Consider the following 27,601-nt stretch of genomic DNA (forward strand, 5'->3'; position numbering starts at 1 on the left):
GGTGCGTGTACTTTTTGGCCTTATCTGGTATTTTTCCGGATTTATAGATCCTGTGGCTGGTTTGGGAGCTCCAGTTCTCCAGGGAACATAGGCTATAACCTATTGGCTCGCCAACTTAGCTACTTGCTGCTTGGCCAGGAGTGCTGTGTACTTAGGCTCCTCATGGCCTGCCTTGTTATTGAACGGTATGTACTTCCCTTCTTATTCATCAGTGGCGCCTGGATGTTTTTTTATTCAGCTCAAATTAGAGCTTTGGCCTTGTGAGTGTGTGCGCTGTTTGTCTCTGCCCTTCCCTTGGGGGGGGGGGGTCTTTTTGCCTTTCTTAAAGAGGTGGGGTTTTCCTCTCTCTGGAGGGTGGTTGGAACAGGTGGTTTATCCTGTAAAGAGAGCGGTCCGCTTTTCTGGGATCGTCCTGTTCTGTCTGTGGTTGCAGTCTCCATGTAAGAGCATAGGGCTCTTCGACCTAAAAAGGCAGATCTCTATGGGGTTCTCCTTGGGAGTACCTGTTGTAGGTTTTGAGACTGACATATAGTATAGTGTTGGGCTAGATTTCATAGGGCTTTTCTGCCTTGTTTTGGCCTATCTCTATGGGGCCCTCCTTGGCAGTAGCTGTTTGTGGATACTTTGGATGGAACCCGAGCTCTGTTGGGGTGACTGAGGCTATCCCATTACGCCCTTTTATCTGGGGGCTGGTGGATGGGGCCCTTTCTGTCCCCCTGTCCTTCAGACCTGCCTGTTGCTTGGGCTGGTCCGGTGTTTTGTGTACCCACTACTTAGTGGATGTTAGCAGTCTGTCGGTTAGTGTTTATCTATCTTCGGCTGCTTTTTACTTGCCTGCAAGTATTTTATTTTTGGAGTCATCCTAGTATGACTGCAGCGTGTGGTGTTCAGAGGTTGCTCTCTGGGTTTGATGCACGTGTTGACTGGGAATATTTCGATATTCCGAGTTCCTGGCGACTTAGGACTCCGGTTTCAGTCGTTTTTTTTCGGGGCAGTTGCTCTGGTTTTTTTGGAGAACTTTTCTTCTCTGTTCTGATTCCCGGTCTCAACCTTCTGGTTCTGTACAGTTTGGGGTCTGGGCGTTGCCTTCCCTTGTTTTCAGGATCCCTTAGGGTCTCTGTGAGCTTGGCTTGCTTTTTGGGGTTTTCCATTTTTTATTTGGACCTTCTTGCACCCCGTTTAGGATCTTCTGGGAATCCTTGTTTATTCCTCCATGTCCTCTCCCTTTTGGGAGTTTTCGGTTCTCGTTCCCCTTTCTCTTGCAAGGGGGTATGGTTGCGGACCGACCTTGGGGTGATGGGTCTCCTGGAGGAGTGTTGGCTCAGTTGAGCCTGTTTTCTGCAGTTTCTAGCAAGGCTTTGGTCTATCTGCGAGTCAGTGTCTTTGGGGCCTTTTCCTTTTCAAATGTTTTCTTTGCTTCGGACGAAGCAGGATTTTTGTTGGACTGGTGCCCTCAGAATGGGCCGCCTGTTGTACCCTCCTGTTTTAGCATTCAGTGTCCTCTATAGCTTGGGTATTGTCTTCCCAAAAGTAATGAATGCAGCTGTGGACTCTTTCTATTTATGAAGAAAAACATAAATTATGCTTACCTGATAATTTTCTTTTCTTCTGATGGAAAGAGTCCACAGCTCCCTGCCCATGTTTTTATGTGGGTCGGCCATAATTTTTGTTCTTCTGGCACCTTTTCACCCTGATATTTCTTCTACTGTTCCTTGTTCCTCCACAGAATGACTGGGGGATGAGGGAAGTGGGAGGAGTATTTAAGCCTTTGGCTGGGGTGTCTTTGCCTCCTCCTGGTGGCCAGGTTCTGAATTCCCAAAAGTAATGAATGCAGCTGTGGGCTCTTTCCATCTGAAGAAAATTAAAATTATCAGGTAAGCATAATTTGTTTTCCTGGCATTTTTTTTATAGAATTCCTAGGATTCTAAAGTTTTTGCAGGATGGTTTAGATAAATGGTTTATCTGCCAGTTCCCTAAAAGGGCAGATTTCTGCTTTTTCAGTTTTGTTCCACAGAAGCATTGCTAGTCTTCTTAATGTTCATTCTTTTGTTCAGGCTCTGGTCCGACTTAAACATGTTATCGAGCCTTTTCTCCTCCTTAGAATCTTAAAGGGACAGTCAAGTCCAAAAAAAACTTTCATGTTTCAAATAGGTCATGTAATTGTAAACAACTTTCCAATTTACTTTTATCACCAATTTTGCTTTGTTCTCTTGGTATTCTTAGTTGAAAGCTAAACCTAGGAGGTTCATATGCTAATTTCTTAGACCTTGAAGGCCGCCTCTAATCTAAATGCATTTTAATAGTTTTTCACCACTAGAGGGAATTAGTTCACATGTTTCATATAAATAACATTGAGCTCATGCATGTGAATTTACCATGGAGACAGCTCTGATTGACTAAACTGCAAGTCTGTCAAAAGAACTTAAATAATGGGCAGTCTGCTGAGGCTTAGATTCAAGGTAATCACAGAGGTAAAACGTGTATAATTATAACTCTGTTGGTTATGCAAAACTGGGGAATTGGTAATTAAGGGATTATCTATCTTTTAAAACAGCAGCAATTCTGGTGTTGACTGTCCCTTTAACCTAGTGTTAAAGGTTTTGCAGGCTCCTCATTTTCAGCCTATGCCTTAATTGGATATTAAACTACGGATCATTCTACTAGGTCAGTTGCCACTTCTTGGGCTTCCAAGAATGAGGCTTCAGTTGATGAGATTTGCAAGGCAGCTACTTGGTCTTTTTTGCATACTTTTTTATAAAATGTTACCATTTTGACATTTTTTGCTTCCTCTGTAGCAGCCTTTGGTAGAATTGTCCTTTAGGCAATTGTCTCAGTTTGATGATTATGCCTGTGGATTTATTTTCTCAGTGAAAAATGTTTCCCCCCCCACCCCCCTTCTCCTTTTATGGCTCATATTTCTTTTTCTTACCTCACTTGGTTTGTATTATCTACATTTTCATGTGACTCTCCTAATCTAATTTTTGTTAGGATAAAAATCAAATTGTCTTTCCTAAAGTTTTCTCTTAAGACAATAGGAGTCAGAAAATTGTTTTCCCTTCTTTATGTTCTAATTCCAATAATTTTTCGAAGACAATTCTTCATAATATGGATTTCAGACAAACTTCTAGTTTGTTCTTTTTTACGGTTTCAGGAAAGGACAGCAAGTTTTTGCCATTTCTTGGTCGTCTTGGTTGGTTGAAACTTTTGATCAATAAGGCCTCTGTTCATAGGGGTCATTTTTCTAGATCAAAAATGCCACTTCTTGGGTTTTTAAGAATGAGGCTCCAGTTGAGCAAACTTGCAAGGTAGCTACTTGGTCTTTTTTTGCATACGTTTACTAAATTCTTCTATTTTGAGGATTTTGCTTCTTCTGAGACAACCTTTAGTAGGAGACTCCTTCATGCAGTTCTCTCACGGCTATTATTTTGTTGGTGATTTTATTTGCATGTTTACCCTGTATTTTTGAGTTCTGTTTAAGTTGTGGATTTAATTTCTCTATGGGGAAAAATAAAGTTCATTAATACCCCCTTATTTCTCATTACTCGTGTACTTCACAGCTTGGGTATTGGTTCCCAGGAGTGCTGGATCTTGGACTCTTGCCACCTGTATTTAAGAAAACATAATTTATGCTTACCTGATCAATTAATTTCTTTTGTGGTGGTGGGAGTCCACAAAACCCCACCTTGTGTGGGGTTTTTTTGTGTGTGTTGGTTGGTCTTCTTTTACACACTTTTTCGAAGTGTATGCTTCTTCTAAGGCTGTTTTTGACAAGCAAGTTCTCTGGGCCGTAGTACCCCCCCACACACACACACATTTCATTGTGTACTCGTGGACTAAACTGCTTGGGTATAGATTTCCATACATGATGACTCATGTACTTTCACCTACGGATAAAAGAAAGCAAAATTTATGCTTACCTGACAAATTTTAATTTCTTTCACGATGGTGAAGAGTCCACGAACCATGTCCTTTCTTTTGGTTCAGTTGGTGGCAAAACTTTTTTTTTTCTTTTTGCCATTCTTTATCTTTTCTGCTTTTCTGTTTCCTCCATCTCGTTTGTTATATGTATATCTGAGGATTCAGTGTAAGTGGGAGGGATTTAATATTCTGGTATGTTGGGTTGTTTTTGTGTCATCCTAGTGGTCAGGAGGAGAATTCCCAGATATGATCACTAGTGGAATTTCAGCAATATAAAAAAAATTAATTTATCATTTTTATATATATATATTTTTTCAGATAAATTTCACTTTTCACTGCAAAATATCTTTTTTGCTGAAACATCTCCATTCTATATCTTTCAATCAACCTCAAATTCAAACATTTAGTTGTGAAGATGGAGATCTTTCTGCCACCCTATGCATGGGCCTTGTTGGCCTAGGCAATAATACGCCCCTGGATTAAAGATATAATAAAGTCAAAATTAAACTTTCATGATTTAGGTACACAATGCAATTTTAATCAAATGTCAAATTTACTTTGTTCTATTGGTATCCTTTTCTCCAACATTGGTGTGTCCGGTCCACAGCGTCATCCTTACTTGTGGGAATATCTCTTCCCCAACAGGAAATGGCAAAGAGTTCCAGCAAAGCTGGCCATATAGTCCCTCCAAGGCTCCGCCCACCCCAGTCATTCTCTTTGCCGTTGCACAGGCAACATCTCCACGGAGATGGTTAAGAGTTTTTTGGTGTTTAAATGTAGTTTTTTATTCTTCTATCAAGTGTTTGTTATTTTAAAATAGTGCTGGTATGTACTATTTACTCTGAAACAGAAAAGGATGAAGATTTCTGTTTGTGAGAGGAAGATGATTTTAGCAGACAGTAACTAAAATCGATTGCTGTTTCCACATAGGACTGTTGAGATGAAGTAACTTCAGTTGGGAGAAACAGTTAGCAGACTTTTCTGCTTAAGGTATGACTAGCCATATTTCTAACAAGACTGTGTAATGCTGGAAGGCTGTCATTTCCCCTCATGGGGACCGGTAAGCCATTTTCTTAGTCAAACAAACAGAATAAAGGGCTTAATATGGGCTATAAAACTGGTAGACACTTTTATGGGCTAAATCGATTGAATTATCAGCATAAACATGAATAAAATGCCCAAATAAAGCACATTTATAAGCTTGGGGAACGTTTATTAACGGCAGGCACTATGTTAGACACCTTTTCCAGTCAGGGGGCCTTCCCAGTTGTAGGCTGAGCCTCATTTTCGCGCCATTACTGCACAGTTGTTTTTTGAGGGCAGGACATGCAGATGCATGTGTGAGGATCTGAAAGTAGCTGGAAAAGTTTCTAGAAGGCGTCACTTGGTATCGTATTCCCCTCTGGGCTTGGTTGGGTCTCAGCAAAGGCTATAGCTGGGACTGTATAGGGGTTAAATTTGTAAACGGCTCCGGTTCCGTTATTGTAAGGTTTAAAGCTCTGAAATTTGGTGTGCAATACTCTTAATGCTTTAAGACACTGTGGTGAAATTTTGGTAATTTTTGAACAATTCCTTCATACTTTTTCACATATTCAGTAATAAAGTGTTTTCTGTTTAAAATTTAAAGAGACAGTAACGGTTTTGTTTTAAAACGTTTTTTGTGCTTTATTGACAAGTTTAAGTCTGTTTAACATGTCTGTGCCTTCGGATAAGCTATGTTCTATATGTATGAAAGCCAATGTGTCTCCTCATTTAAATTTGTGTGATAATTGTGCCATAGCGTCCAAACAAAGTAAGGACAGTACTGCCACAGATAATGAAATTGCCCAAGATGATTCCTCAGATGAGGGGAGTAAACATGATACTACATCATCTCCTACTGTGTCTACACCAGTTTTGCCAAAGCAGGAGGCCCCTAGTACATCTAGCGCGCCAATGCTTATTACCATGCAACAATTGACGGCTGTAATGGATAACTCCATAGCAAATATTTTATCCAAAATGCCTACATATCAGAGAAAGCGCGATTGCTCTGTTTTAAACACTGAAGAGCAGGAGGGCGCTGATGATAATTGTTCTGTCATACCCTCACATCAATCTGAAGTGGCCATGAGGGAGGTTTTGTCAGATGGGGAAATTTCAGATTCAGGAAAAATTTCTCAACAAGCTGAACCTGATGTTGTGACATTTAAATTTAAATTAGAACATCTCCGCGCACTGCTTAAGGAGGTGTTATCTACTCTGGATGATTGTGACAACTTGGTCATTCCAGAGAAATTATGCAAGATGGACAAGTTCCTAGAGGTTCCGGTGCACCCCGACGGTTTTGCTATACCCAAGCGGGTGGCGGACATAGTGAATGAGTGGGAAAAGCCCGGCATACCTTTTGTCCCCCCCCCCCCTATATTTAAGAAATTATTTCCTATGGTCGACCCCAGAAAGGACTTATGGCAGACAGTCCCTAAGGTCGAGGGGGCAGTTTCTACTCTAAACAAACGCACTACTATTCCTATCGAGGATAGTTGTGCTTTCAAAGATCCTATGGATAAAAAATTGGAGGGTTTGCTTAAGAAGATTTTTGTACAGCAAGGTTACCTTCTACAACCCATTTCGTGCATTGTTCCTGTCACTACAGCAGCGTGGTTCTGGTTTGAGGAACTAGAAAAGTCGCTCAGTAGAGAGACTCCATATGAGGAGGTTATGGACAGAGTTCACGCACTTAAGTTGGCTAACTCTTTTATTTTAGATGCCGCTTTGCAATTAGCTAGATTAGCGGCGAAAAATTCAGGGTTTGCAATCGTGGCGCGCAGAGCGCTTTGGCTAAAGTCTTGGTCAGCGGATGTGTCATCCAAGACAAAATTGCTTAACATCCCTTTCAAAGGTAAAACTCTATTTGGACCAGAATTGAAAGAGATTATCTCAGACATCACTGGGGGAAAGGGCCACGCCCTTCCACAAGATAGGTCTTTCAAGGCTAAAAATAAGTCTAATTTTCGTTCCTTTCGCAATTTCAGGAACGGACCGGCCTCTAATTCTGCATCCTCTAAGCAAGAGGGTAATGCCTCACAACCCAAACCAGCCTGGAAACAGATGCAAGGCTGGAACAAGGGTAAGCAGGCCAAGAAGCCTGCTGCTGCTAACAAAACAGCATGAAGGAGTAGCCCCCGATCCGGGACCGGATCTAGTAGGGGGCAGACTCTCTCTCTTTGCTCAGGCTTGGGCAAGAGATGTTCAGGATCCCTGGGCGCTAGAAATAGTTTCTCAGGGTTATCTCCTGGAATTCAGGGAACTACCCCCAAGGGGAAGGTTCCACATGTCTCACTTATCCTTAAACCAAATAAAGAGACAGGCATTCTTACATTGTGTAGAAGACCTGTTAAAGATGGGAGTGATACACCCAGTTCCAATAAAGGAACAAGGAATGGGATTTTATTCCAATCTGTTCGTAGTTCCCAAAAAAGAGGGAACTTTCAGACCAATTTTGGATTTGAAGATCCTAAACAAATTTCTCAGGGTACCATCGTTCAAGATGGAAACCATTCGAACGATTCTACCCACTATCCAGGAAGGTCAATTTATGACTGATTTGCTCCCTCCCTTCATCCGTGTCCTAAAGCTTTTGGTATTGGTTCCCACAAGTAAGGATGACGCCGTGGACCGGACACACCAATGTTGGAGAAAACAGAAATTATGCTTACCTGATAAATTACTTTCTCCAACGGTGTGTCCGGTCCACGGCCCGCCCTGGTTTTTTAATCAGGTATGATGAATTATTTTCTCTAACTACAGTCACCACGGTACCATATGTTTTCTCCTATATTTTTCCTCCTGTCCGTCGGTCGAATGACTGGGGTGGGCGGAGCCTAGGAGGGACTATATGGCCAGCTTTGCTGGGACTCTTTGCCATTTCCTGTTGGGGAAGAGATATTCCCACAAGTAAGGATGACGCCGTGGACCGGACACACCTATGGAGAAAGTAATTTATCAGGTAAACATAAATTCTGTTTTTCTCTTGCAAGGTGAATCAAGTTCACGGATTCATCCTTTACTTGTGGGATATTCTCATTCCCTACAGCAGAGCTTTCCAAACTTTTCATGTTGGTGACACACTTTTTAGACCTACATCATTTCGCGACACAGTAATTAATTCAGTTGTACTAGCAAAAAGGAGGTTAAACTAACTTTTTTTAAGAGATACGGACACATACATAAATTATATAATAATGAAATGTATTTACAAGTAACAGTAAGTATGTGCAAGAATTAAAAAAAGTTTAATATCAACAATAGCTACTTACTATTTTAATGGATGTATGAGGTTGATGGGATAAACACAGTTTCTGAATATTTGGTGGAATATTAGATAAAGACACTCGCATTTCATCATCAAGCATTTTTTAAACTTCCACTTCCTATCCATATATCAAGAGCAGCAATGCACTACTGGGAGCTAGCTGCAAAAAAACCCCACTGACTTCAGCTCAGCATTTAAGCTGCCGCCCTCAGAGCTCGGTGAGTCCGATTGACTATTGCCCACGCTGCAAACACACTGCTGTCCCACTCACTGACTACACATGCAGTCACGAGCCATTTAAGGAGACTACAAGTGCAGTCAGGAGCCAATGTGCCGCAAAAGCTGCCAATGGGAATAGTTTCAGTTCCCACTGAGCTGCGCCAATAGGTTAAGATGAGCTGTGACCCCCTAGGTACCAATCACATGTCAACCATGTGATATGAGTAGCAGGCAGGCGGAAAGTCAGAAACCAAAAAAAAAAAATTAAAAAAACTTGTGCTGAAGCAGGGACACACCTACACACTTCTGCCGACACACTAGTGTGTCCCGACACACAGTTTGGAAAGCACTGCCCTACAGGAAGTAGCAAAGAGAGCACACAGAAAAGCTGTAGATATAGCTCCCCCTCTAGCTCCACCCCCCAGTCATTCTCTTTGCTGGCTCTAAGCACTAGGGTCTCTCTCGGGAGTGTAAAGTGAATGTGGTGTTAGAATTGTAGTTTTATTATCTTCAATCAAAAGTTTATTTTAAATGGTACCGGTTTGTACTATTTACTCTCTAGCAGAAAAGTGATGAAGATTTCTGCTGAGAGGAAAATGATTTTAGCATGTTGTAACTAAAATCCACTGCTGTTCCCACACAGGACTGAGGAGTACCAGAAAACTTCAGTTGGGGGGAACAGTTTGCAGGGTGAACTGCAATAAGGTATGTTCAGTCATTTATTTCTAGACAAGACTGAGAAAATGCTAGAAGACCGACAAGATCCCCATGAGGGGAGGGTAAGCTATGTTCAGACTTAGTAAGGAATTGAATGCTTACATAATAGGGCTAATTATGCTGGTTGACACTTATTCAGGGCAATCGATTGTTTGGCTAAGGAAAAATCGTTTTGCAAGACACTTTGAAAGCCCTTTTGGTTTTTTTTCTGGGGTTATTACCACATGGCTGTTTTTTAGTCACTTAGGAGTGATTTACTAGGCCTCACAGCTCTGGAGTTGAGTGGGAGGGGCCTAATTGCCTCAGATGCACAGTTAGAATTGCAGAGACGTTCATGCTGTTTCACATGGAGGGTCCTGATGATGTTTGAGGGCCTAAAAGAAGCTATATTCTCCCAAATCTGATCCCTAAGGGAAGGTAGGGCCACAGCAAGGCTGTGGCAAGGTGCTGTAGTGATTTAACCAGGTGTTGGCTCTAGGCTGCTCCGGTTTGGGCATTAAGGGGTTAATCGTTTTGAAACTTGGGGTGCAATCTTATTAAGGCTTTAGCTACATACTGTGAAAATTTCAGAAAGATTGCTGCATTTTTCACCGTTTTGTAAAATTGTGTGCTCTTTTTATCTCTCACAGTAACGTTATTTTCAAATTGTGTTTTTTGATTAAAGTGATTCCAAGCCTGTTTGTGTACTCTACTAGTCAGTTAAACATGTCTGACATTAAGGAAAATCCTTGTTCAATGTGTTTAGAAGCCATGGTGGAACCCCCTCTCAGAATGTGTCCCACTTGTACTGATATGTCTATACACTTTAAAGATCATATTGTTGCACTTAAGAATGTGGCCCAAGATGATTCTCAGACTGAAGGTAACGAGATTAGCCTGTCTGCCTCTCCCCAAGTGTCACAACCAGTTACGCCCGCGCAAGCGACGCCTAGTACCTCTAGTGCGTCTAACCCTTTTACATTGCAAGACTTAGCGGCAGTCATGGATAATTCTCTTACAGCCTTCTTATCTAAACTGCCCGTGTTACCTGCAAAGCGTGATAGCTCCGTTTTAAGAACAGATTATGAGCATTCTGACGCTTTGGTAGCCGTATCCGATATACCCTCACAACGCTCTGAAGTGGGAGCGAGGGATTTGATGTCTGAGGGAGAAGTCTCTGATTCAGGAAGGGTTCCTCCCCAGACAGATTCAGATACATTGGTTTTTAAATTTAAACTAGAAAACCTCCGTGTTTTACTTAGGGAGGTATTAGCTACTCTGGATGACTGTGACCCTTTGGTGATCCCAGAGAAATTGTGTAAAATGGACAAGTACCTAGAGGTCCCTGTTTACACGGATGCGTTTCCGGTCCCTAAGAGGATTGCGGATATCGTTACTAGGGAGTGGGATAGGCCAGGTGTCCTTTTTGTCCCCCCTCCTGTTTTTAAGAAAATGTTCCCCATATCTGACCCCATGCGGGACTCGTGGCAGACGGTCCCTAAGGTGGAGGGGGCTGTTTCTACACTAGCTAAACGCACAACCATACCAATTGAAGACAGTTGTGCTTTTAAAGACCCTATGGATAAAAAATTAGAGGGTTTACTTAAGAAAATTTTTGTTCAACAAGGTTTTCTTCTCCAACCTATTGCCTGCATTATTTCTGTAACTACTACAGCTGCTTTCTGGTTTGAGGCGCTGGAAGACTCGCTCCAGACGTAGACCTCATATGAGGAAATTATGGATAGAATTAAGGCTCTAAAGCTAGCTAATTCTTTTATCACTGACGCCGCTTTCCAAATAGCTAAGTTAGCGGCGAAAAATTCAGGTTTCGCCATTTTGGCGTGCAGGGCGCTATGGCTAAAGTCCTGGTAGGCCGATGTGTCGTCTAAATCCAAGCTTTTGAACATTCTTTTCAAAGGGAAGACCCTATTCGGGCCTGAATTGAAAGAGATTATTTCAGATATCACCGGGGAAAAGGCCATGCTCTCCCTCAGAACAAAGCCTTTAAAACCAAGAACAAAGCTAATTTTCGTTCCTTTCGCAATTTCAGGAGCAGCCCCGCTTCATCCTCTCCGGCTGCAAAGCAAGAGGGTAATGCTTCACAGCCCAAGGCAACCTGGAAACCTTACCAGGGCTGGAATAAGGGTAAACAGGCCAAAAAGCCTGCAGCTGCCGCCAAGACAGCATGAAGGGGTAGCCCCCGATCCGGGACCGGATCTAGTAGGGGGCAGACTCTCTCTCTTCGCTCAGGCTTGGGCAAGAGATGTACACGATCCTTGGGCATTAGAGATTGTAGCCCAGGGATACCTTCTAGAATTCAAGGACTCTCCTCCAAGGGGAAGGTTCCACATTTCTCGTATGTCTACAGATCAGACAAAGAAAGAGGCGTTTTTACGCTGTGTAGAAGATCTGCATACAATGGGAGTGATCCACCCAGTTCCAATTGCAGAACAAGGATTGGGGTTTTACTCAAACCTGTTTGTGGTTCCCAAAAAAGAAGGAACTTTCAGACCAATCCTGGATCTCAAAATTCTAAACAAATTCCTCAGAGTCCCATCATTCAAGATGGAGACCATTCGGACAATCTTACCAATGATCCAGGAGGGTCAATATATGACTACCGTGGATCTAAAGGATGCGTATCTGCACATTCCTATCCACAAAGATCACCAGTTTCTCAGGTTCGCCTTTCTGGACAAGCATTTTCAGTTTGTGGCTCTTCCTTTCGGGTTGGCCACTGCTCCCAGAATTTTCACAAAGGTGCTAGGGTCCCTCCTGGCGGTTCTAAGACCGCGGGGCATAGCAGTGGCGCCTTACCTAGACGACATCTTAATTTAGGCGTCAACTTTCCAAAGAACCAAGTCTCACACAGAGATTGTATTGGCCTTTTTGAGGTCTCACGGGTGGAAGGTGAACATCAAAAAGAGTTCTCTCTCCCCCCTCACAAGAGTTCCATTCCTAGGAACCCTGATAGACTTGGTAGAAATGAAACATTTTCTGACGGAGGTCAGAAAGCTAAAACTCTTAACTATTTGCCGAGCTCTTTATTCCATTCCTCGGCCATCTGTGGCTCAGTGCATGGAGACAATCGGACTAATGGTTGCGGCAATGGACATAGTCCCTTTTGCTCGGATACACCTCAGACCACTGCAACTATGCATGCTCAAACAGTGGAATGGGGATTATGCAGATTTGTCTCCTCAAATTCAGTTGGACCAGGAGACCAGAGATTCTCTTCTCTGGTGGTTGTCTCAGGATCACCTGTCTCAAGGAATATGTTCCGCAGGCCAGAGTGGATCATCGTAACGACCGACGCTAGTCTGTTAGGCTGGGGTGCGGTCTGGGACTCCCTGAAAGCTCAGGGCTTATGGTCTCAGGAAGAAACTCTTCTCCCGATAAACATTCTGGAACTGAGGGCGATATTCAACGCTCTTCAGGCATGGCCTCAACTAGTGGCGGCCAAATTCATCAGATTTCAGTTGGACAACATCACGACTTTAGTTTACGTCAATCATCAGGGGGCAACAAAGAGTTCCCTAGCGATGACTGAAGTAACCAAAATAATCAGGTGGGCGGAGGATCACTCCTGCCATCTCTCAGCAATTCACATCCCAGGAGTAGACAACTGGGAGGCGGATTTTCTAAGTCGTCAGACTTTTCACCCGGGGGAGTGGGAACTCCACCCGGAGGTATTTGCCCAGCTGACTCGGCTATGGGGCACCCCAGAGTTGTATCTGATGGCGTCCCGTCAGAACACCAAACTTCCTCTCTACGGGTCCAGGTCCCGGGATCCCAAGGCGGTATTGATAGATGCTCTAGTAGCACCTTGGTCCTTCAATCTGGCTTATGTTTATCCACCGTTTCCTCTCCTCCCGCGTCTGGTTGCCAGAATCAAGCAGGAGAAGGCTTTGGTGATTCTGATAGCGCCTGCGTGGCCACGCAGGACTTGGTATGCAGACCTAGTGGACATGTCATCTGTCCCACCATGGACACTGCCAGTGAGGCAGGATCTTCTAATACAGGGTCCGTTCAAGCATCCAAATTTAGTTTCTCTACGTCTGACTGCTTGGAGATTGAATGCTTAATTCTATCAAAGCGTGGGTTCTCCGAGTCAGTTATAGATACTCTGATTCAGGCTAGAAAGCCTGTCACCAGGAAATATCTTTGTTGGTGTGAATCCAAGGGTTACTCATGGAGTAAGATTAGGATTCCCAGGATATTGTCCTTTCTCCAAGAAGGACTGGAGAAAGGATTATCAGCTAGTTCCTTAAAAGGACAAATATCTGCTTTGTCTATCCTGTTACACAAGCGTCTGGCAGAGGTACCAGACGTTCAAGCGTTTGCTCAGGCTTTAGTCAGAATCAAGCCTGTCTATAAACCTGTGGCTCCGCCATGGAGTTTGAATCTAGTTCTTTCAGTTCTTCAAGGGGTTCCGTTTGAACCTTTACATTCCATAGACATTAAGTTGTTATCTTGGAAAGTTTTGTTTTTGATAGCTATCTCTTCTGCTCGAAGAGTTTCAGAATTATCTGCCTTACAGTGTGATTCACCTTACCTGGTGTTCCACGCAGATAAGGTAGTTTTGCGTACCAAGACTGGTTTTCTTCCTAAAGTTGTTTCTAACAAGAATATTAACCAGGAAATAGTTGTTCCTTCTCTGTGTCCTAATCCATCTTCGAAGAAGGAACGTCTATTACACAATCTTGATGCAGTTCGTGCTTTAAAGTTCTATTTACAAGCAACTAAGGATTTCAGACAAACATCTTCCTTGTTTGTTATCTATTCTGGTAAGAGGAGAGGTCAGAAAGCGACTGCTACCTCTCTTTCCTTTTGGCTGAAAAGCATCATCCGATTCTACCAGAGCAGTGGCTTCCACATGGGCTTTCAAAAATAAGGCTTCTGTTGAACAGATTTGTAAGGCAGTAACTTGGTCTTCACTGCATACTTTTGCCAAATTTTACAAATTCGATACTTTTGCTTCTTCGGAGGCTATTTTTGTGAGAGAGGTTTTGCAAGCAGTGGTGCCTTCCGTTTAATGTACCTGTCTTATTCCCTCCCTTCATCCGTGTCCTAAAGCTTTGGTATTGGTATCCCACAAGTAATGGATGAATCCGTGGACTGGATACACCATGCAAGAGAAAACAGAATTTATGCTTACCTGATAAATTACTTTCTCTTGCGGTGTATCCAGTCCACGGCCCGCCCTGGCTTCTCCTTTTTCTTCCTAACCTTTGGTCGAATGACTGGGGGGTGGAGCTAGAGGAGGAGCTATATGGACAGCTTTGCTGTGTGCTCTCTTTGCTACTTCCTGTAGGGAATGAGAATATCCCACAAGTAAAGGATGAATCCGTGGACTGGATACACCACAAGAGAAATTAATTTATCAGGTAAGCATACATTGTGTTTTTGAAAGGCCTACAAATGTAGGCTCAGAAGCTCAATGTACTACTGTGATCTAGCTGCTGATTGGTGACTGCAAATATAGGCCTCTTGTCATTGGCTCAACCTGTGTTTAGCTAGCTCCCAGTAGAGCATTGCTGCTCTTTTTACAAAGCATACCAAGGGAATGAAGTACACTTAAAAATAGAGATAAATCTGAAAGGTTTCTGAATCCTAAAAGAAAAATTTATGTCCTTTTTAGGTTAATTTCTCAACTTCAGTCTGCTGAATATAATAAAAAATTATTAAACATTACAGCCATGAATATACAGCCTCGTGCTACATAATTAAAAACAGGATGAGTACCTTTTTGAATTAAGTTTCTTAAATAGAAAACTATCTTTAGGTAGATTTTCTTCCCCCCCCCCCCCCAAAAAAAAAATATTTTATTTAACAAAAACCTGTTATTTAAATAAAAAAAAAATCTCAAATAAATTCAAAATGTATTTGTAAAAGAGAATGATTGATTGTTATCCATCCTGATACATAAGGAGGTGGTAGTTTATGTAGGAGAGAAGTTTAAAGGCTTTTGAATTTTTTTTACTTTTTTCAACTAGACTTGACTCTAATTACCTGTGGATGATGTTGCTTTGAATATGAAGAAATTTAATTATAAGTATAAATTGTGTGTTTACGTAAGGCACATACTTTCTTCTGTTAAACTTGTGTCTTTTGTCAACTAGAGATCATCACAATAGATAATATTTAATTAAAACCTATGTTTCATCCCTCTAGGTCTTATACCCCTACCTAATATTGGCCTTCGTCTGAGTGGACAGGTTGAAGGTGTCCGTCAAATGCATCATAATTCCCTTCGGAGTCAGATTGCCACTGAACGGGATCTTCTGGCTTGGAAACGCAGAGTGGTTGTACCAGAAGCACCACCTAGTTGGAACAGGTGCATTTTTTTAAAATCTCAATGTTTCTCTTAACTATGTTGGCTTGTCTTCATCTTAGTGATGGTCAACTCTCCCCTTTTTAAAATCAGATCTGCTATGTTAGTGATATTTTAGATGGTTTCATTCATCAGTTGTAACAAAGATGGCGCTATAACTTTTTACATTTACATACCCCATGCTCCACCGCCCACTTTAGAAGTAATTTTTTCTGTGAGCTAACAGTTTGAATTATTCTCCAATAAGAGCTCTAGCTTCCACAAAAGTGCCACATTGGGAGAGCACTGAATGGACAACAATTCAAACCTTTAGCTCACAGAAAAATCTACTTTCGAAGTGGGCAGCAGAGTGCGGAGGTATTCGAATGTCATATCTATCTTAAAAAGTTACTTATATGGCATCTTTGTTACAACTGATGTATTAAACTACATCTAAAATATCACTAACATTCCTGATCTGATTTTAAAAAGGAAAGAGTTTACCATCACTTTAAAGTATTATTTCTTAATGTATCTATTAGCTTATTCCTCTAATGCTATCATAAATAACTGTATTTAGTTCTGTTAAAATTCTTGAATTTTCTCCCTTTATATGTACACACCCTTCATATTTTAATCTCCCCCCTCCACAGTGTATGATTTAAATGTAATATGTGTGACTATATATAAAATATAACACAAATATAAGAAATAGCTGCATGTTAGCACAGCTGTTTGTTTGCTGGAGCTTGTTACTTTGAAATGTGGCCGTTTTTAATATTGGTTGTGTATTGTTTGAGTTAAAATAAATGTAGAGAGATGAAAACAATTAGCCAAATTTGTAGCAAAAACACTGGAATTAATGTTAATAATTTGTTGAAGCTATAGCCCAACATAGTGGTCTATATGATGCAGTAGCATGAAGGATAGTGATTACTTGTAGTAGTCACACCATATACACACACACAAACCACACATTTACAGTAAAATAAAACTAGTACTTTTAATGGCAAAAAATTAAGTTTGTGAGAGATGAAGTTCCCACTCAAACATTAAAACGCCATGGGAATTCTGAAATTTAAAGGACAGTAAACATATTTAGCTTTTAATATAAAATGCTCAATTATGCATATTAAAACATCTTTGCAATATTACAATATTTATTTCTTTCATGTAATTAGCAAGAGTCCATGAGCTAGTGACGTATGGGATATACATTCCTACCAGGAGGGGCAAAGTTTCCCAAACCACAAAATGCCTATAAATACACCCCTCACCACACCCACAATTCAGTTTTACAAACTTTGCCTCCGATGGAGGTGGTGAAGTAAGTTTGTGCTAGATTCTACGTTGATATGCGCTCCGCAGCAAGTTGGAGCCCGGTTTTCCTCTCAGCGTGCAGTGAATGTCAGAGGGATGTGAGGAGAGTATTGCCTATTTGAATGCAGTGATCTCCTTCTACGGGGTCTATTTCATAGGTTCTCTGTTATCGGTCGTAGAGATTCATCTCTTACCTCCCTTTTCAGATCGACGATATACTCTTATATATACCATTACCTCTGCTGATTCTCGTTTCAGTACTGGTTTGGCTTTCTACAAACATGTAGATGAGTGTCCTGGGGTAAGTAAATCTTATTTTCTGTGACACTCTAAGCTATGGTTGGGCACTTTGTTTATAAAGTTCTAAATATATGTATTCAAACATTTATTTGCCTTGACTCAGAATGTTCAACTTTCCTTATTTTTCAGACAGTCAGTTTCATATTTGGGATAATGCATTTGATTTAATCATTTTTTCTTACCTTCAAAAATTTGACTCTTTTTCCCTGTGGGCTGTTAGGCTCGCGGGGGCTGAAAATGCTTCATTTTATTGCGTCATTCTTGGCGCGGACTTTTTTGGCGCAAAAATTCTTTTCCGTTTCCGGCGTCATACGTGTCACCGGAAGTTGCGTCATTTTTTGACGTTATTTTGCGCCAAAAATGTCGGCGTTCCGGATGTGGCGTCATTTTTGGCGCCAAAAGCATTTAGGCGCCAAATAATGTGGGCGTCTTATTTGGCGCTAAAAAATATGGGCGTCGCTTTTGTCTCCACATTATTTAAGTCTCATTTTTCATTGCTTCTGGTTGCTAGAAGCTTGTTCTTTGGCATTTTTTCCCATTCCTGAAACTGTCATTTAAGGAATTTGATCAATTTTGCTTTATATGTTGTTTTTTCTCTTACATATTGCAAGATGTCTCACGTTGCATCTGAGTCAGAAGATACTACAGGAAAATCGCTGTCTAGTGCTGGATGTACCAAAGCTAAGTGTATCTGCTGTAAACTTTTGGTAGCTATTCCTCCAGCTATTGTTTGTATTGATTGTCATGACAAACTTGTTAATGCAGATAATATTTCCTTTAGTAAAGTACCATTGCCTGTTGCAGTTCCTTCAACATCTAAGGTGCAGAATGTTCCTGATAACATAAGAGATTTTGTTTCTGAATCCATAAAGAAGGCTATGTCTGTTATTTCTCCTTCTAGTAAACGTAAAAAATCTTTTAAAACTTCTCTCCCTACAGATGAATTTTTAAATGAACATCATCATTCTGATTCTGATGACTCTTCTGGTTCAGAGGATTCTGTCTCAGAGGTTGATGCTGATAAATCTTCATATTTATTTAAAATGGAATTTATTCGTTCTTTACTTAAAGAAGTTCTATTTGCTTTAGAAATAGAGGATTCTGGTCCTCTTGATACTAATTCTAAACGTTTGGATAAGGTATTTAAATCTCCTGTGGTTATTCCAGAAGTTTTTCCTGTTCCTAATGCTATTTCTGCAGTAATTTCCAAAGAATGGGATAAATTGGGTAATTAATTTACTCCTTCTAAACGTTTTAAGCAATTATATCCTGTGCCGTCTGACAGATTAGAATTTTGGGACAAAATCCCTAAAGTTGATGGGGCTATTTCTACCCTTGCTAAACATACTACTATTCCTACGTCAGATGGTACTTCATTTAAGGATCCTTTAGATAGGAAAATTGAATCCTTTCTAAGAAAAGCTTATCTGTGTTCAGGTAATCTTCTTAGACCTGCTATATCTTTGGCTGATGTTGCTGCAGCTTCAACTTTTTGGTTGGAAACTTTAGCGCAACAAGTAACACATCATGATTCTCATGATATTATTATTCTTCTTCAGCATGCTAATAATTTTATCTGTGATGCCATCTTTGATATTATCAGAGTTGATGTCAGGTTTATGTCTCTAGCTATTTTAGCTAGAAGAGCTTTATGGCTTAAGACTTGGAATGCTGATATGGCTTCTAAATCAACTCTACTTTCCATTTCTTTCCAGGGTAACAAATTATTTGGTTCTCAGTTGGATTCTATTATTTCAACTGTTACTGGTGGGAAAGGAACTTTTTTACCACAGGATAAAAAATCTAAGGGTAAAAACAGAGCTAATAATCGTTTTCGTTCCTTTCGTTTCAACAAAGAACAAAAGCCTGATCCTTCATCCTCAGGAGCAGTTTCAGTTTGGAAACCATCTCCAATCTGGAATAAATCCAAGCCAGCCAGAAAGGCAAAGCCTGCTTCTAAGTCCACATGAAGGTGCGGCCCTCATTCCAGATCAGCTGGTAGGGGGCAGGTTACGTTTTTTCAAAGAAATTTGGATCAATTCTGTTCACAATCTTTGGATTCAGAACATTGTTTCAGAAGGGTACAGAATTGGTTTCAAGATGAGACCTCCTGCAAAGAGATTTTTTCTTCCCGTGTCCCAGTAAATCCAGTAAAAGCTCAAGCATTTCTGAATTGTGTTTCAGATCTAGAGTTGACTGGAGTAATTATGCCAGTTCCAGTTCAGGAACAGGGGATGGGGTTTTATTCAAATCTCTTCATTGTACCAAACAAGGAGAATTCCTTCAGACCAGTTCTGGATCTAAAAATATTGAATCGTTATGTAAGGATACCAACGTTCAAGATGGTAACTGTAAGGACTATCTTGCCTTTTGTTCAGCAAGGGAATTATATGTCCACAATAGATTTACAGGATGCATATCTGCATATTCCGATTCATCCAGATCATTATCGGTTCCTGAGATTCTCTTTTCTGGACAAGCATTACCAGTTTGTGGCTCTGCCGTTTGGCCTAGCTACAACTCCAAGAATTTTTACAAAGGTTCTCGGTGCCCTTCTGTCTGTAATCAGAGAACAGGGTATTGTGGTATTTCCTTATTTGGACGATATCTTGGTACTTGCTCAGTCTTTACATTTAGCAGAATTTCATACGAATCGACTTGTGTTGTTTCTTCAAGATCATGGTTGGAGGATCAATTTACCAAAAAGTTCATTGATTCCTCAGACAAGGGTAACCTTTCTGGGTTTCCAAATAGATTCAGTGTCCATGACTCTATCCTTAACAGACAAGAGACGTCTAAAACTGATTGCAGCTTGTCGAAACCTTCAGTCACAATCATTCCCTTCGGTAGCCTTATGCATGGAAATTCTAGGTCTTATGACTGCTGCATCGGACGCGATCCCCTTTGCTCGTTTTCACATGCGACCTCTTCAGCTTTGTATGCTGAATCAATGGTGCAAGGATTACACAAAGATATCTCAATTAATATCTTTAAAACCGATTGTTCGACACTCTCTAACGTGGTGGACAGATCACCATCGTTTAATTCAGGGGGCTTCTTTTGTGCTTCCGACCTGGACTGTAATTTCAACAGATGCAAGTCTCACAGGTTGGGGAGCTGTGTGGGGATCTCTGACGGCACAAGGAGTTTGGGAATCTCAGGAGGTGAGATTACCGATCAATATTTTGGAACTCCGTGCAATTTTCAGAGCTCTTCAGTTTTGGCCTCTTCTGAAGAGAGAATCGTTCATTTGTTTTCAGACAGACAATGTCACAACTGTGGCATACATCAATCATCAAGGAGGAACTCACAGTCCTCTGGCTATGAAAGAAGTATCTCGAATTTTGGTTTGGGCGGAATCCAGCTCCTGTCTAATCTCTGCGGTTCATATCCCAGGTGTAGACAATTGGGAAGCGGATTATCTCAGTCGCCAAACGTTGCATCCGGGCGAATGGTCTCTTCACCCAGAGGTATTTCTTCAGATCGTTCAAATGTGGGATCTTCCAGAAATAGATTTGATGGCGTCCCATCTAAACAAGAAACTTCCCAGGTATCTGTCCAGATCCCGGGATCCTCAGGCGGAGGCAGTGGATGCATTATCACTTCCTTGGAAGTATCATCCTGCATATATCTTTCCGCCTCTAGTTCTTCTTCCAAGAGTAATCTCCAAGATTCTGAAGGAATGCTAGTTTGTTCTGCTGGTAGCTCCGGCATGGCCTCACAGGTTTTGGAATGCGGATCTTGTCCGGATGGCCTCTTGCCAACCGTGGACTCTTCCGTTAAGACCAGACCTTCTTTCACAAGGTCCTTTTTTCCATCAGGATCTGAAATCCTTAAATTTAAAGGTATGGAGATTGAACGCTTGATTCTTCGTCAAAGAGGTTTCTCTGACTCTGTGATTTATACTATGTTACAGGCTCGTAAATCTGTATCTAGAGATATATATTATAGAGTCTGGAAGACTTATATTTCTTGGTGTCTTTCTCATCATTTTTCTTGGCATTCTTTTAGAATTCCGAGAATTTTACAGTTTCTTCAGGATGGTTTAGATAAAGGTTTGTCCGCAAGTTCCTTGAAAGGACAAATCTCTGCTCTTTCTGTTCTTTTTCACAGAAAGATTGCTATTCTTCCTGATATTCATTGTTTTGTACAAGCTTTGGTTCGTATAAAACCTGTCATTAAGTCAATTTCTCCTCCTTGGAGTTTGAATTTGGTTCTGGGGGCTCTTCAAGCTCCTCCGTTTGAACCTATGCATTCATTGGACATTAAATTACTTTCTTGGAAAGTTTTGTTCCTTTTGTCCATCTCTTCTGCCAGAAGAGTTTCTGAATTATCTGCTCTTTCTTGTGAGTCTCCTTTTCTGATTTTTCATCAGGATAAGGCGGTGTTGCAAACTTCTTTTGAATTTTTACCTAAAGTTGTGAATTCCAACAACATTAGTAGAGAAATTGTGGTTCCTTCATTATGTCCTAATCCTAAGAATTCTAAGGAGAAATCGTTGCATTCTTTGGATGTTGTTAGAGCTTTGAAATATTATGTTGAAGCTACTAAATCTTTCCGAAAGACTTCTAGTCTATTTGTTATCTTTTTCTGGTTCTAGGAAAGGCCAGAAAGCTTCTGCCATTTCTTTGGCATCTTGGTTGAAATCTTTAATTCATCTTGCCTATGTTGAGTTGGGTAAAACTCCGCCTCAGAGAATTACAGCTCATTCTACTAGGTCAGTTTCTACTTCCTGGGCGTTTAGGAATGAAGCTTCGGTTGATCAGATTTGCAAAGCAGCAATTTGGTCCTCTTTGCATACTTTTACTAAATTCTACCATTTTGATGTATTTTCTTCTTCTGAAGCAGTTTTTGGTAGAAAAGTACTTCAGGCAGCGGTTTCAGTTTGAATCTTCTGCTTATATTTTTCGTTAAACTTTATTTTGGGTGTGGATTATTTTCAGCAGGAATTGGCTGTCTTTATTTTATCCCTCCCTCTCTAGTGACTCTTGTGTGGAAAGATCCACATCTTGGGTAATCATTATCCCATACGTCACTAGCTCATGGACTCTTGCTAATTACATGAAAGAAAACATAATTTATGTAAGAACTTACCTGATAAATTCATTTCTTTCATATTAGCAAGAGTCCATGAGGCCCGCCCTTTTTTTTTTTTGTGGTGGTTATGATTTTGTATAAAGCACAATTATTCCAATTCCTTATTTTATATGCTTTCGCACTTTTTTATCACCCCACTTCTTGGCTATTCGTTAAACTGAATTGTGGGTGTGGTGAGGGGTGTATTTATAGGCATTTTGAGGTTTGGGAAACTTTGCCCCTCCTGATAGGAATGTATATCCCATACGTCACTAGCTCATGGACTCTTGCTAATATGAAAGAAATGAATTTATCAGGTAAGTTCTTACATAAATTATGTTTTTGCCTTTTCCTATAATTTGTCTGAAATGTTGTATCTGTTCTGATAACTGAAAGAGCACATGGCATGCATCACAAGTCTCATGTTGCCATACAGTTGTGCTCATAAGTTTACATACACTGGCAGAACTTATGATTTCTTGGCGATTTTTCAGAGAATATGAATAACACAAAAACGTTTCTTACATCATCATGACAACAGAAACTACTGAAATGACCCTGATCAAAAGTTTACATACCCCAGTTCTTAATACCGTGTATTGCCCCCTTTAACATCAATGACAGCTTTAAGTATTTTGTAGTATTTGTGGATAAGGGTCTTTATCTTCTCAGATTGTAAAGCTGCCCATTCTTCCTAGCAAAAAGTTCCTATAAATTCCTGGGCTGTCTTGCATGAACTGCACGTTTGAGATCTCCCCAGAGTGACTCAATGATATTGAGGTCAGGAGACTGAGATGGCCACTCCAGAACCTTCACTTTATTCTGCTGTAGCCAATGACAGGTCAACTTGGCCTTGTGTTTAGGATCATTGTCATGTTGGAATGTCCAAGTACCTCCCATGTGCAGCTTCCGGGCTGATGAATGCAAATTTCTTTCATGTAATTAGCAAGAGTCCATGAGCTAGTGACGTATGGGATATACATTCCTACCAGGAGGGGCAAAGTTTCCCAAACCTTAAAATGCCTATAAATACACCCCTCACCACACGCACAATTCAGTTTTACAAACTTTGCCTCCTATGGAGGTGGTGAAGTAAGTTTGTGCTAGATTCTACGTTGATATGCGCTCCGCAGCAGGTTGGAGCCCGGTTTTCCTCTCAGCGTGCAGTGAATGTCAGAGGGATGTGAGGAGAGTATTGCCTGTTTGAATTCAATGATCTCCTTCTACGGCGTCTATTTCATAGGTTCTCTGTTATCGGTCGTAGAGATTCATCTCTTACCTCCATTTTCAGATCGACGATATACTCTTATATATATATATATATACCATTACCTCTGCTGATTTTCGTTTCAGTACTGGTTTGGCTTTCTACAAACATGTAGATGAGTGTCCTGGGGTAAGTAAGTCTTATTTTCTGTGACACTCTAAGCTATGGTTGGGCACTTTATTAAAAAAGTTCTAAATATATGTATTCAAACATTTATTTGCCTTGTCTCAGGATGTTCAACATTCCTTATTTTCAGACAGTCAGTTTCATATTTGGGATAATGCACTTGAATCAAATATTTTTCTTACCTTAAAAATTTGACTTTTTTCCCTGTGGGCTGTTAGGCTCGCGGGGGCTGAAAATGCTTTATTTTATTGCGTCATTCTTGGCGCGGACTTTTTTGGCGCAAAAAATCTTTTCTGTTTTCGGCGTCATACGTGTCGCCGGAAGTTGCGTCATTTTTTGACGTTCTTTTGCGCCAAAAATGTCGGCGTTCCGGGCGTGGCGTCATTTTTGGCGCCAAAAGCATTTAGGCGCCAAATAATGTGGGCGTCTTATTTGGCGCTAAAAAAATATGGGCGTCGCTTTTGTCTCCACATTATTTAAGTCTCATTTTTTCTTTGCTTCTGGTTGCTAGAAGCTTGTTCCTTGGCATTTTTTTCCCATTCCTGAAACTGTCATTTAAGGAATTTGATCAATTTTGCTTTATATGTTGTTTTTTCTCTTACATATTGCATGATGTCTCACGTTGCATCTGAGTCAGAAGATACTTCAGGAAAATCGCTGTCTGGTGCTGGATCTACCAAAGCTAAGTGTATCTGCTGTAAACTTTTGGTAGCTATTCCTCCAGCTGTTGTTTGTATTAATTGTCATGACAAACTTGTTAATGCAGATAATATTTCCTTTAGTAATGTACCATTACCTGTTACAGTTCCATCAACATCTAATGTTCAGAATGTTCCTGATAACATAAGAGATTTTGTTTCTGAATCCATCAAGAAGGCTATGTCTGTTATTCCTCCTTCTAGTAAACATAAAAAATCTTTTAAAACTTCTCTTTATACGGATGAATTTTTAAATGAACATCATCATTCTGATTCTAATGACTCTTCTGGTTCAGAGGATTCTGTCTCAGAGGTTGATGCTGATAAATCTTCATATTTATTTAAAATGGAATTTATTCGTTCTTTACTTAAAGAAGTACTATTTGCTTTAGAAATTGAGGATTCTGGTCCTCTTGATACTAAATCTAAACGTTTAGATAAGGTCTTTAAATCTCCTGTGGTTATTCCAGAAGTTTTTCCTGTTCCTGGTGCTATTTCTGAAGTAATTTCCAGAGAATAGAATAATTTGGGTAATTAATTTACTCCTTCTAAACGTTTTAAGCAATTATATCCTGTGCCGTCTGACAGATTAGAATTTTGGGACAAAATCCCTAAAGTTGATGGGGCTATTTCTACCCTTGCTAAACGTACTACTATTCCTACGTCAGATGGTACTTCGTTTAAGGATCCTTTAGATAGGAAAATTGAATCCTTTCTAAGAAAAGCTTATCTGTGTTCAGGTAATCTTCTTAGACCTGCTATATCATTGGCTGATGTTGCTGCAGCTTCAACTTTTTGGTTGGAAACTTTAGCGCAACAAGTAACAGATCATGATTCTCATAATATTATTATTCTTCTTCAACATGCTAATAATTTTATCTGTGATGGCATTTTTGATATTATCAGAGTTGATGTCAGGTTTATGTCTCTAGCTATTTTAGCTAGAAGAGCTTTATGGCTTAAAACTTGGAATGCTGATATGTCTTCTAAATCGACTCTACTTTCCATTTCTTTCCAGGGTAACAAATTATTTGGTTCTCAGTTGGATTCTATTATCTCAACTGTTACTGGTGGGAAAGGAACTTTTTTACCACAGGATAAAAAATCTAAGGGTAAAAACAGGGCTAATAATCGTTTTCGTTCCTTTCGTTTCAAAGAACAAAAACCTGATCCTTCATCCTCAGGAGCAGTTTCAGTTTGGAAACCATCTCCAGTCTGAAATAAATCCAAGCCTTCTAGAAAAGCAAAGCCAGCTTCTAAGTCCACATGAAGGTGCGGCCCTCATTCCAGCTCAGCTGGTAGGGGGCAGATTACGTTTTTTCAAAGAAATTTGGATCAATTCTGTTCGCAATCTTTGGATTCAGAACATTGTTTCAGAAGGGTACAGAATTGGTTTCAAGATAAGACCTCCTGCAAAGAGATTTTTTCTTTCCCGTGTCCCAGTAAATCCAGTGAAAGCTCAAGCATTTCTGAAATGTGTTTCAGATCTAGAGTTGGCTGGAGTAATTATGCCAGTTCCAGTTCTGGAACAGGGTCTGGGGTTTTATTCGAATCTCTTCATTGTACCAAAGAAGGAGAATTCCTTCAGACCAGTTCTGGATCTAAAAATATTGAATCGTTATGTAAGGATACCAACGTTCAAAATGGTAACTGTAAGGACTATCTTGCCTTTTGTTCAGCAAGGGCATTATATGTCCACAATAGATTTACAGGATGCATATCTGCATATTCCGATTCATCCAGATCATTATCAGTTCCTGAGATTCTCTTTTCTGGACAAGCATTACCAGTTTGTGGCTCTGCCGTTTGGCCTAGCTACAGCTCCAAGAATTTTTTCAAAGGTTCTCGGTGCCCTTCTGTCTGTAATCAGAGAACAGGGTATTGTGGTATTTCCTTATTTGGACGATATCTTGGTACTTGCTCAGTCTTTACATTTAGCAGAATCTCATACGAATCGACTTGTGTTGTTTCTTCAAGATCATGGTTGGAGGATCAATTCACTAAAAAGTTCATTGATTCCTCAGGCAAGGGTAACCTTTCTGGGTTTCCAGATAGATTCAGTGTCTATGACTCTGTCTTTGACAGACAAGAGACGTCTAAAATTGATTTCAGCTTGTCGAAACCTTCAGTCACAATCATTCCCTTCGGTAGCCTTATGCATGGAAATTCTAGGTCTTATGACTGCTGCATCGGACGCGATCCCCTTTTCTCGTTTTCACATGCGACCTCTTCAGCTCTGTATGCTGAATCAATGGTGCAGGGATTACACAAAGATATCTCAATTAATATCTTTAAAACCGATTGTACGACACTCTCTAACGTGGTGGACAGATCACCATCGTTTAGTTCAGGGGGCTTCTTTTGTTCTTCCGACCTGGACTGTAATTTCAACAGATGCAAGTCTTACAGGTTGGGGAGCTGTGTGGGGATCTCTGACGGCACAAGGAGTTTGGGAATCTCAGGAGGTGAGATTACCGATCAATATTTTGGAACTCCGTGCAATTTTCAGAGCTCTTCAGTCTTGGCCTCTTCTGAAGAGAGAATTGTTCATTTGTTTTCAGACAGACAATGTCACAACTGTGGCATACATCAATCATCAAGGAGGGACTCAGTCCTCTGGCTATGAAAGAAGTATCTCGAATTCTGGTTTGGGCGGAATCCAGCTCCTGTCTAATCTCTGCGGTTCATATCCCAGGTATAGACAATTGGGAAGCGGATTATCTCAGTCGCCAAATGTTGCATCCGGGCGAATGGTCTCTTCACCCAGAGGTATTTCTTCAGATTGTTCAAATGTGGGAGCTTCCAGAAATAGATCTGATGGCGTCTCATCTAAACAAGAAACTTCCCAGGTATCTGTCCAGATCCCGGGATCCTCAGGCGGAAGCAGTGGATGCATTATCACTTCCTTGGAAGTATCATCCTGCCTATATCTTTCCGCCTCTAGTTCTTCTTCCAAGAGTAATCTCCAAGATTCTGAAGGAATGCTCGTTTGTTCTGCTGGTAGCTCCGGCATGGCCTCACAGGTTTTGGTATGCGGATCTTGTCCGGATGGCCTCTTGCCATCCGTGGACTCTTCCGCTAAGACCAGACCTTCTGTCGCAAGGTCCTTTTTTCCATCAGGATCTCAAATCCTTAAATTTAAAGGTATGGAGATTGAACGCTTGATTCTTGGTCAAAGAGGTTTCTCTGACTCTGTGATTAATACTATGTTACAGGCTCGTAAATCTGTATCTAGAGAGATATATTATAGAGTCTGGAAGACTTATATTTCTTGGTGTCTTTCTCATCATTTTTCTTGGCATTCTTTTAGAATTCCTAGAATTTTACAGTTTCTTCAGGATGGTTTAGATAAAGGTTTGTCCGCAAGTTCCTTG

At 40.7% G+C, this 27,601-nt stretch overlaps 1 protein-coding gene across 1 annotated transcript in view; it reads left to right on the plus strand.

Moving 5' to 3' along the window:
• BRWD1 (bromodomain and WD repeat domain containing 1) overlaps positions 1-27,601 on the plus strand; it is a gene marked incomplete in the record, with an annotated part of 1,309,461 nt that overhangs the window by 527,765 nt on the left and 754,095 nt on the right. Inside the window, 2 exon segments of the mRNA XM_053705925.1 lie at positions 12,600-12,658; positions 15,339-15,464. Of these exon segments, the coding sequence (XP_053561900.1) occupies positions 12,600-12,658; positions 15,339-15,464 (185 nt within the window).

The sequence above is a fragment of the Bombina bombina genome, chromosome 3 (genome assembly GCF_027579735.1).
Source record: "Bombina bombina isolate aBomBom1 chromosome 3, aBomBom1.pri, whole genome shotgun sequence".
Lineage (NCBI taxonomy): Eukaryota > Metazoa > Chordata > Amphibia > Anura > Bombinatoridae > Bombina > Bombina bombina.